An 11,305-nucleotide genomic window follows, 5' to 3' on the forward strand; every position below is an offset into this window, starting at 1 on the left:
ATTTTCATTAAAAATAATAAAATGCTATATATTTTCTTAATCTTTGGGGTTCTGGTGTTAAGACTGGAGTTGGATACAGGTGTGTATATATTTAATAATTATATGTAATTGTATTAACACACAACCCAGTCAAAAATACTTACATTATTCTACAAACAAATTTGGTCATTATTAAGACATTATTGTGCACTTGAACACAAATAAAAGCAGGTGACTGAGCAGGAAATTCAGTCGTTTCAAATAACCCGGTGTTATTTATCAGCGTTGTCTCCTGCGCCCCCTGGCGGATATGTGCTGATCCTCCTGCTGTGACCTTTAACACACTTCTGAATCCTGACAGCTGCTAATGACAAACCCATATATACAATACAATAATGAATATGTGAGAGGTGAATAAATGTAAATAGAATCTACACACAAACACGAAGAAAAAAAAAAAGAAAAACAATTATTATTATTGGAAAAGTTTAAGATTAAAAATTACAAAGAACATTAAGCTTAAAAATAATACCAAAATATGGAAGTTATGATTTATACTATCAATCAAGTATATTTTCATAGTAGATTATCAGTTATAATAGTTTTCTAGTTCAATTATCAAACAATGGGTTGATGCTAATAATAATCATCATCATCAATACTGTTGTTAGACAACACTACATGATTATACTCTATCACTTCCTTATTAGTGTATTACAAATTTATATTAATAAAATTGCAAAATTAGTGCAGACTATTTAAAAAAAAAAAAATACAAGCATTCAGGTATTATCATCATTTTTATTTGTTTGTTATTATGGCTGTTCATTCTACCCTCCGGATCACAGAAGACACTGAGCACCAGCAGATCACACCAGGTTAGTGATTGTAATTTTATTGTCTTAAAAAGTTACACGATACCCCGAGGGGCGGGGAAATCATATACACTTAACATTGAACACCACGACTACACAAGTAGGGACTTTTTTTTAATATTACAGACTTTACAAAAAAAATCCCTCTTCGAAGATATTATACTGAGTATGACAGATAAACATCTCTTACAGCTCGACGTAACGTCACAATGAGGAACGATGTCTTAGAGAACGCTAAGAAACCCATCATGATAAGGGAAGACGTCTTATGGACTATCCGCGTTTCATATTAAATATGTTCAGTATAAACACAGCATCCGTCTCGGATGGTTTCGTCTGTTTTGTTGGTCTTGTTTACAGCCGTTACACATCAGGCATTTAGTGCAAACTTTTTCAAATCGCCATTCTCTCCACTATTCTCTCCGTTATCTCAGGAAAGTCACGTTTCTCTACGTGTGTGCGTGCGTGTGCGTGCGTGTGTGTGTGTGTGTGTGTGTGTGTGTGTGTTAGGAAGCAGAATGCAGAGCATTGGACTCGTCTCTCTGTCACACATGGTAAATTAAGAAGTGACTGTTTTCAATGAAATTTCCGTCGATTGGATCTGTGCAGGAATCTGTCCGACTATTGGAGGATTAAAATAGAATTAATATGATCACACGTGTGAAAACCTTCTGGTTTGGCGCAAGTTTATATCTCACTGGCAGAAAGCCACTATGGGCCGTGTGAAAAAACCTTAAAAAATATAGTGCAGCCAAACGGAAATACTTAACTGAAGTCAGTAAAAACATGTTTGGTGTCTTTTTATTTGGAGCTTTGAAGCTCAACAGGTAACACTAGGCTGGGCATGTTTGAATCAGGAATCAGATTAATTAACAAAACAAATGTGCAAATCATAGAACAGCTACAGTGCTGCCCAAAATTTTTAACTCCTCTGTACTTACATTTTTATTTAAGAAATAAAGGCAAGTTTAGGAAAATGTTTAGCTATAATTTTTATTTATTTTTTGGTTAAAAATTAGCTGGAGAAATTGTTTTGGCTGTCTAGGAAAACCTGCTCTTCTACATATGCATAAATAAAAAAAAAAAAAAAATGCTTTTCTCAGCTGAAACATTTGTCTCTTAATCGCATGTAATGTTAAAGCAATGCGAACAGGAAGAAGAGGAAGGAAGTTTCCATTCTGACTGGCACATTTTGAAGGCCGGTATCTGGTTCCGAACTAAACTGATGACCGTTTATACACAACTTAATCAGATCAGTTTGATTCTCACTGTGTGAAGAAAACACTTAGCTAGCCATCTTGTACCCAGATTTCCTGCTGCATTTGTTAAACTGACTCTTTAACCTCCTAACCTGATCTTCAGGAGAATACTACCGTACATTCAAATGAAAAGCAATTGGGTAAAATATGGTTATGGTTTCTAAACATCAAAGGTTTAAAGTTGTTCACTCGCCCAGAAACCACGGTTTTAAATCACAAAAATGTCACCGCTAGCCGAGTCCAATAGAGCAAAATTAAACATTGTCTTGTGGCATACTTCCTCATTTATCAATCATTACTAATGACAATCATGGGCATCTGTGTATGTGCAAGTCAGTGAGCGCTTTTCTCCGATTGTTGCATGACATGCATCGATAACAACAGTTTAAAAAGATGCATTTAAGGGGAAAAAAAGGAGTAAGACATGATCTTAATTGAACCTAACCAGAGGGTGGAAAATGTGCTGAAACTAAATTAGAGAGAAAGTCAGGTTGGAAAAAACGTCAAATTTTTTAAGCCAAATCAACAGGCATTCCTGGACCATCACATATCTGAATTTTGCCATACAATTGATACAATCACTGTCTAATATTAACAGAACTCAAAGCTTACACTAACAGCTTCAGGTTTTTTTTTTTTTATATAAAGCACTTGTTTTTAGTCCAATTACAATCTGAGATTAGAGAACATGTCTTTATATACAAAACTAGTTATTGAACAGAACACTTTTTTTGTTCTCATTTAAGTGCAGCTATTTAGGGTGATCAAACATTCATGATCAAAAGCTATTCTCTGGCAGCGTGTTCAATCCAATGATTCACTTCTAACCTACATTTCCACCGTGCGAAATTAAGTGCTATGCAACAAAATGGCCGCTGAGGCCGTTTGGAGCTTCTTCTTGTACTGTGAGTCCAACAGTGTGTCATGCAGTCTCAGAAACTGTATCTCAGAAACCACAATCGAGATACTGAGCAACTCGACACTGTTAGCAATTTTTCTTTATCCACCAGTTCAATACCTTAAAAGCAAAATTGAGACACCAAACATGCCTTGGTTGGTCGACTGTATTGGGAGAAGAGAAGAATTGTGTGTGCTGGATAACAGTGTGTGCCAAATTAAATAGAAAAGTAAGGTAAAGAGAGTTGTATAGCTATTCAGAGCAAATTCAGGTGATTAAAGAGTCCCGTTTTCGGTAAAGTTCATTGTCATGAAGAATTGTAAATCAGATTTCAAACACTTTATCGTGGGCAACTTTAGCACCTTCACCATCTGTCTCATTTTAGAAAGCACCCACAGCTCAGTCACAGTTTGCAAGCTGCTACCCGTGGGCTTGACCAAATGGAAAAAAACACCATTTGTGTCACCGTTAGCCATGGTACCAAAGCGTGGAGGTAGCAGTGTGTGTGTTTTTTTCTGTCTTCTCTTTCAGTAGTTCAGAGCACCGGGTTCAAATAGAAAATCGAAAAACAAAATAATAATCATAACCGGCTGGTGGGGGAGCATCCGTAATTCTGTTCATGTCCAGTTCATTTTAGCCAAGAGAAGAATAGCACCTGTTGTATCAAAATTTGTATGAATTTGTTTGGGTTATCATACAATGGATATTTGATGTATGTATGAAAATAGTCCTTTTTTTTTTTTTTTTGGTGAAATTCCGATATAAACAGAGAAGGATTTTGTAAAAACCGACAGCCAACCGAGGCGTCTGTATTGAATCCGGATTGTGAAGAGAGCTGAGAAAAACGGTCTCTGCATCAGATGCGCAGGACCACGCGTGTGAGAACGATCTAGAAGGAGTCCGTCTTTGCCAAACAAGGTGTGGAACTACGATTGACCTGAGAGTTGAAAACCAACACTGAACACGGTAAAGTTGTCGCAGGAAATCTGTGAAGGTTACGGAGACCCGTAGTTCCTAAGATCAATATATTTAAATCAAATAATGAGAGCAGTTTTATACAACAAATAGCTTCAGCCATTGTGTGTTTTCGTTTTTAAACCATTCCCAAGTTATCTAAAATAAAGTGTGTGTTTCATTTCATTGGACACTGCTTCAGTGCATTTAATGAGTTGTCCTTTCCTCTATACTCCAGTTCCTCGTCTACACGCTGGTAATGGAGGCCTGTTTCTCTGGACGAGTGGCGGGCGGCTCAGGAACAGGCCGGAAAGCAGGTACGTGGTAGGGAGGAGGAGGTCTCTTGGTGCCCAAGTGCCTGGGACTCAGAGCCATGTTCTGTCGTCGGTTATTGTCCACGTTGCTTGACGTGTTGGAAGCGAGGCTCTCGCGGGTGCTGGAGCCCAGAGAGAAAGAGAAATAAGAAAGAGAAGAAAAGGGGGGAAAGAGAGAAAGAAAGCAAAAGGTGTTACGGTGGAGAAAAGATGGTGAAGGGGTTAAATAGTAACAGAGTGATAATGGTAATCAGTGAAAGCCAAAAAAAGAAATTAAAAGAAGAACAGAAATGAGCCATACAATAAAGTACAGTGCCATGAAATGAGCATGGTCATTATATTTGGGGAAAAGCTATTCTTTTTTTTTTTTTCCTTTGAGAAAGTTTTAAAACTACTTTTAGACCTGGTCATTTTGTGCATCTTTTATCTAGATTGCAGAGAGGTAAGGGTTAACAAAGTAAATAAATGTGTTATTTTCATTTTTCATTCATTTTTACATTAACTCCAGTGAATTATTTAAAAAGACAACTATTCAACAGAGAATTTGCTAAAGACCATATTATAATTGCACGATTGTTTGAGAATTCAGTTAATGTATTGTTCCTCAAAGTTTCATTTCCACCCTGTTTGTAATTACCTCCAACTCTGCTTTACTCAATTTTAGAGATGGATGTTTGGAAGAGGCTACCAAAACTCTACTAAATGCTCCATAGCTCAACTTGGCTCTAAACACAAAGTAAAAACTGGTGGGAATGAACGAGTTCCCAGTAGAAAAGGATGCATTTCCATTTGTACAACATCTGGCCATAATAATTCTCAGACCCCATTTACACCTGGTTAGCTCAGTACTGGGTAGAAAAAAGTTACAAATCTAACCGCATTTAAGATGCAATCTAAAACAGATTTTAATCCGAGCGAGCCACGTCAGGAGGCCTGAAAAGCATTTTGCTTAAAAGACTGAATAGTATAAGAACAGCTGTTTAGTTGAGTGAAAACTTTCCAAACAAATATGATGAAAGAAATCAAATTTAGTATTCAAAAATCAGGATTTTTCATACCACTGGATATTGGCTGATTTGCACAATGCTATTTCAATCCGTTAAACAGAGGCATTACATTATTGCTCTACAAATGTAAATGGGCAAACATTCTAGATGTATAAAATGACCAGGTGTATACATGTTCTTACCCATGAAACTGAATTTTACATCTGTCTAGATTAGAGTTAAATCTTAAATAACTGCATTTAGACCTGTATTTTTACAAAACACATAAACCTGATGTTTTCCTACTGACAAATCTATACAGGACCAGTTGCAGACTGCCCCCCCTCACTCCTGTCAGATCTTATAAGAACGCTGTGACCAAAATGCCAAATCAGTATTTTAGACATTCTTGGCTGTTTTTGTCACACCACAAAAAAATGTTTAAGGGGCAGGGAAAAAAAGCAGCTACACCAAACGAGTTGAGAGAAGTAAGAGCTTTTGTGTCTTCAGTGTAACCTCACTCCACCTGGATCCCATTCGTGTGGTTTGAATTAAACCAAGAAAAGACGAAAAAAAAACTCCAGACACATCAGGTTCTGATTCACGTTTAAGCGAGTCTGGAGAACCTTCAAATAGCGGTTGGAAAGTTTGATGACTGAGGTTTGATGCTGTAGTGGGTTTAACTCTCTTGTATGCAGTTTGAGTGTGGGATGCCACTGAGGCTCCCTTTTTCTACAGCTTGTTGTCCGAAATGTGGGTACTGAAAAAAGAAGGGAGAGAAAGGAAGAAAGAAAAAAAATTGATGTGGCAGAAGCAGTCGTGGAAATGGCCAATTAATGTAACGCTTCACTCACAAGATCTGGCCCTTGGAAACTGCATGTTACAGGTGGTTTTGAGTGGAAATTTGGCTGTAACGCTCGAGTGAGATGAAGCCAATGAAGGAAAATGGAGAAATTAGATTGAATTTCCATCTTTTCTTATTGTTTTCCTTAATCTTAACAAAACAGCACAATCAAGTGGAAATGAATGTCTCACACGCACACACAGACGACTGGGGGAATAAACAGAGCAAACGAAATACAACATGAAAAACAGAGCTTTGTTTAATTCATAAAAACAATTTTACATAATCAAACAAAAACATTTTTTAAAGACACAGGGCACATTTTTTTGCATCCATGAATGTGTGAAATGTGAGAAAAATTTGCATAATTTTTTTTGTGGTCTCTTGCCAGTATCTGTACATTACAACTATATCATTCCTCATCACTGACAGTGTACATATAGGCATACACCTTTTGAACCCTTCCTCAAAAAATGAGAAGAGAGCTACGAGTTGATTCTGTACGGTGAAATATTTCCTTTTAAACAATATCAGAGTGGCGTTGTGTTATATTGCTTGCCCGATTTACACAACAGTCAAGAGCGTTTGAGATACGCCACATCCCCACCATGTCTAAACAAACCTGACAGTAGCTTAGTGATTTAGCTAAACACTGAACAGAGGAGACTTCTGTAGGGACTGTGGGGATTTCTCACTGCCACCGCCAGCCACGCCTGGTGATCTGAACAAAAACAATATCCTAGACGACAAGATTGTGCAGAATCAGACAAACGAAAGCAATGAACCATGTTTTCTGCTAATGAGCTGCTCCTGTAGACCAACGTTCTAAAGAACCGACGGGTACAGAAAGCATAAACACACCAATGTTGATTTAATGGTCAAACATTTCCACAAAATCTAAGGTGCGGATTATGTTTAATTGTTTTTTTTTTTTTTAATGACAATAATATCCATATATATAAAAATGGAATACAAGAATCTTGGACTCTGATTCCAGTCTGCCACTGCACCCTCACAAGTTTCCACACTTGTTTCCCGGTTTTGCAGAGATTAATTAGATCTCATAGCTATATGTTACTTATGGTTCACTGCAATCTTTTGTCTTTCGTTTGTAATTAATCATTAGAGTTGTAATTCACGTTCCACATTCAGGATATGGTGTTAAGTTTTAGTAATTTTTGTCTTTTGCACTTCCATCCACTCCCCACTTCTTTACAATAAGGGCACCAGGCTAGAGACAAGGTACCAGTACTTTTTTTCTGCCAGCGAGTTTTGACGTTCACGCGATGGCATTTATTTTCTCATTTCTTGTTCTGTTTGTTAATTTATTTTGAAGCAGGAGGACTAATGTAGATTCTTGTGAGCAGCCCTGTCCTACTGCATGAAACGCATTAAATTTTGTACGGCAACCATTTCACATACCGACTAGTTTTTGGCTCACAACTAAAGACACTTATGAAAAGAGTGTTGTGTAAATGTGGAAATAATGTGCAGGTTTTAGTTTGACAGCTTTCACACATCGAGGAGGCAGTGCCACAAATAAAAAGGATGTACTGTCAGGATTGGCGGTTAAGACACAAATGTGACAGAAAAGGGGGCTACTTTTTGTGTTGCACCGTGTGCTCAAGGCATCAGGTTAATATAACATGAGGATTCGTAAACTTTAGCATAAAGTTGGTCAAATTCAACACCTGCAGTCCTTTAGGATTTCCTTTTTTAAACTGTAATGCATCTCATATACTCACACATCAGTGACACACATATGACAATGAGAAATGCTGAATGAGCAGAATTTCTCAATCTACTGCCACCTAATTGAAAAGTGTTTCTTTTTTGCTTGTTTCTGATGCTGGAGGAGTGCAAAATGCAACCAAAACCACAATCAAAGAAATTTGAAATAACACTCAATGTACACTTAGACAACAGTGATCAATGGAACACACTTAAAATAACAAAAGCAAAAAATAATAGTAATAAAAATAAAATACAACTAACAAAACAGAAAATGAAACAACTATTCATTTATAAAAGTGTAAACACCTCTGAAACAAAAATCGGTAAAGGCATAAATGTAGTACCAAATAGTAAAAATAATGCTGTTCATATGACTAAACATTCGAATTATCAAATAAAATTAGATTACATTTGTGACACTAACAGTTATGTGGGTTGGTATTTTGTGAGCGAATGCTTTCTAATTTAAAATGTTGCAGTGCTGAAAAACAGGAGGTTTTGGCAACCAATGAAAACTTGAAAGCTGCTTCACTTTAATAATGACCCCAGAATACATCATTATCTCTATAACTTAATATCTGGCATCCTAAACAGAAAAAAAGCTGGTGACAATGAAGTTGGAATGAGTCATTGTGTTTTTACACACTCCCCTTTTAATTGCAATTACACGGCCAGTCATCCTCATTGCTACTCATGAGCATAGTGACTTAATCCACCAAATGGCACAAACAGCCCTTCCCCATGGGACAGTGCAGTACGGCATCATACCACTATTATTACGCATGTAGAATTAGATGTATGCTTGTAATGTTGGAGTTATAGAAAAATAATTAAACGAGAGTAGTAGCCATTACAACGAAGCTGTATATTTTAATAGCAGCACATTCTAAATTGTTTAATTTCTATAATACGATTTTTCAACACTATTTGTTTGTTAATTAAAGAATGACACGTACTCGTCTCTATATTCATATTTTGAGATATGAGAGAGAGAGAGATATCTATATCTATAAAAACACTATTTATGCTATAGTAGAATCATTCTCGTATTCTTTTTTTTTTTGCCAATAAGACCGCGGTACTAAATATTTTCGCATGCTAAAAAACTGATTTCCCTCTGCCTGTTACAAAGTGTTCACCCCTTCTAAAATTCGTTTAACATGGAGCACCATGCAAGGTCTTGTTGAGGTTACAAAATACTAGAAAAACTATTTTAGAGCATATTAATATAAACCTGTGATTTGCCTTGCAGGTGGGGCTACAGTCACGGTCAATGTGTCAACACCTTCTAACCAGTCAGAGATGAGAATTCAGTGGCGCTGTGGTATGATGTACCGTGCAGTACCGCACTGTCCATTGGGGGGGGAAAAAGAGGAACTGCTGCTGTGAAAAAGTTTTTTTTTTTTTGCTTTCATAAAAACTTATATTGTATGGTAAGATGTGATGATCATTTTCAGTCAGAAACACTGCTCAAAATATCTTCATCTGCATATTGTTAGTGGCTTACCTGTACTATTGTGGATGTGGCTTTTTAATATCAGTGCCACTATATTAGTGAAGACGATACATTTCACAGTAGTATTCATCTCATTCATTAAATCTCATACCACTGATAAAACAGCAAAAGATGTGAACATAATGCTAATATTTTAATCGAGCGTGTAGACTCTACTTGTCATGGTGAGTTTAAAAAATTAAATGTGCTGAAGTACACCGACACTTTGTCTATTCACAGAATAGCATACTGCTCCAGTTCAAGCAGGAGAACTACTTTGGCATCCAAACAAGAGTAGGAAACCCAATACTGGACCTGAGTGCCTTACCGTGGGGAATTAAATCCACTGTCCACAGTCACACTGCTGGAGTCCATGCTGTCCAGACGTGTGGAGTGGGCCGACTTCTGGCTGTTGCTGCTCTCCCCTTCTTTGGGACTGAGAAAGGTGAGGTTCTTTTCAAACTTGCGCTGGAGGTCTCGCTCCTTCTCCCGCTCCAATAGCCACTTCATTGTCCCTCCACCTTCCCGAACTTTCTCCTCCACTTTGTTCTTATGGCTAGTGTCCTCAGACTCGTCATCTGAAACATTGTAGTAGTCAAAGGTGGTTTCCATGCACGCAGCCTGCTCCTGGCCGGACGATGATGGTACAGACAACGGAAGAGGATCTTCAAAGTGTTCCTGGTTCTCCAGTACCTCCACGGACTTTGTGTGTGGAGCTTTGCGCATCGTCCCTGGCCTGGAGAAACTGCTTTCCACATAGTCCACAGGTTTGAACAAGGTCTCTTGGTTGTAAACCTCTGCCATTTTATCCAAGTCACCTGAGTCAGGGTTGTGTTGGTGCACTAAGCGTCCATTGGGCACAGGCTCTGGCATCTGGTTTGACACAGATAATGATAAACTGTTCTGTCCCATTGTGGAATCGTCATTATACTCTACAGGATGAGGTGAGGTCAGAATTGGAGCTGGACGTTCAGAAGAAATCCCCTTCCAAACACCTTCTTTAAAATCATGATTGGATTTTGAAAGAGAAGAATGAGCAGAGTAGGATGCCTCATTCACTGCTGTATGCTGGAAATAGTCATCCACAGGTGTTTTTAGAGAGCAGGCCTTAAGGTCAGTAAAGGCCGTTAAACAGTCTTTGCTTTTACTTTTCTCCAGCGTTCTACAGTGCATGGCATCCTCTGGAGCCCCCCTTCCAACATCAGGCACACAAATATCAGAGTTCAACCTAGCAGCAGAGTGCATAGCACGAGAGTAGTGGCTCTTCTGGGCAGACGCCCTCAAAGTCCCATCATCAGTGTAATACCGGTTGCGTTCATCCGGACTGCACTCATAGTCTTCAACAGTGCCCAAGAACGGTCCTCCTAGAGGGCCCTTGGAATTGTCCATAGAGCGTGACCTCTCTTTCGCCTTATCTGACCTTTCATTTCGCGATTTCCTTTCCTGGGTGTGGCTGTGGCTTCGATGAACTTTGGAATGTGACTGTGCCCTGGATGGTTCTGGAAAGGGCATCTCTGTCCTTCTTTTGGCTAGTTCTCCTGACACGTCCCACTCTGGCGCTGTAGTGAAGTGGGACTCCACAATGTTTGGGTTGCTATGCATTATGTATTTTCCCCTGTTTCTCTCCATGGACATCATTGTCTCTCTTGGAGAGCGCACCAGAGATGAGCTATAGAACCTGTAGTCCCGGTCATATGATATATCCAGGTTGGAGCCTTCAGACCGTTCCCCTCTAGAGGCACGTGTTTTGCTGTGGGACCTTGAAGATTTACCCTGTTGGGCCTTGCGATGACTACGGCTGCGTTTACTCCGAGTGCTGTGCTGAGCTGACGAATTAGCTTTGCTTCTCTGAGCCTTCTCCTCCTCTAGCCGCTTCATCACGGCTGTATGGCGAGCCAGATTCTCAACTGTTAGGTCTGGGTTGATTCGTCGAATGATCTCCATCTCCACATCTCGTGGGACAGTGC

General features: G+C 38.7%; 1 protein-coding gene across 3 annotated transcripts in view; it reads right to left on the minus strand.

Moving 5' to 3' along the window:
• Positions 1-4,022: 4,022 nt before the first annotated feature.
• The window catches only part of stox2b (storkhead box 2b), a 37,463-nt gene continuing 30,180 nt past the window's right edge, over positions 4,023-11,305 (minus strand). For all 3 annotated transcript variants that reach the window (XM_046859253.1, XM_046859255.1, XM_046859254.1), the window contains exons 3-4: positions 9,667-11,305; positions 4,023-4,401 (exon numbers count right to left, since the gene is read on the minus strand). The exon at positions 9,667-11,305 is cut by the window's right edge and continues 615 nt beyond it. In XM_046859253.1, coding sequence (XP_046715209.1) covers positions 4,212-4,401; positions 9,667-11,305 — 1,829 coding nt within the window. In that variant the 3' untranslated portion in view covers positions 4,023-4,211. The remainder of the gene's footprint in view (positions 4,402-9,666) is intronic.

This window comes from Silurus meridionalis, chromosome 10 (assembly GCF_014805685.1).
Source record: "Silurus meridionalis isolate SWU-2019-XX chromosome 10, ASM1480568v1, whole genome shotgun sequence".
Taxonomy (NCBI): domain Eukaryota; kingdom Metazoa; phylum Chordata; class Actinopteri; order Siluriformes; family Siluridae; genus Silurus; species Silurus meridionalis.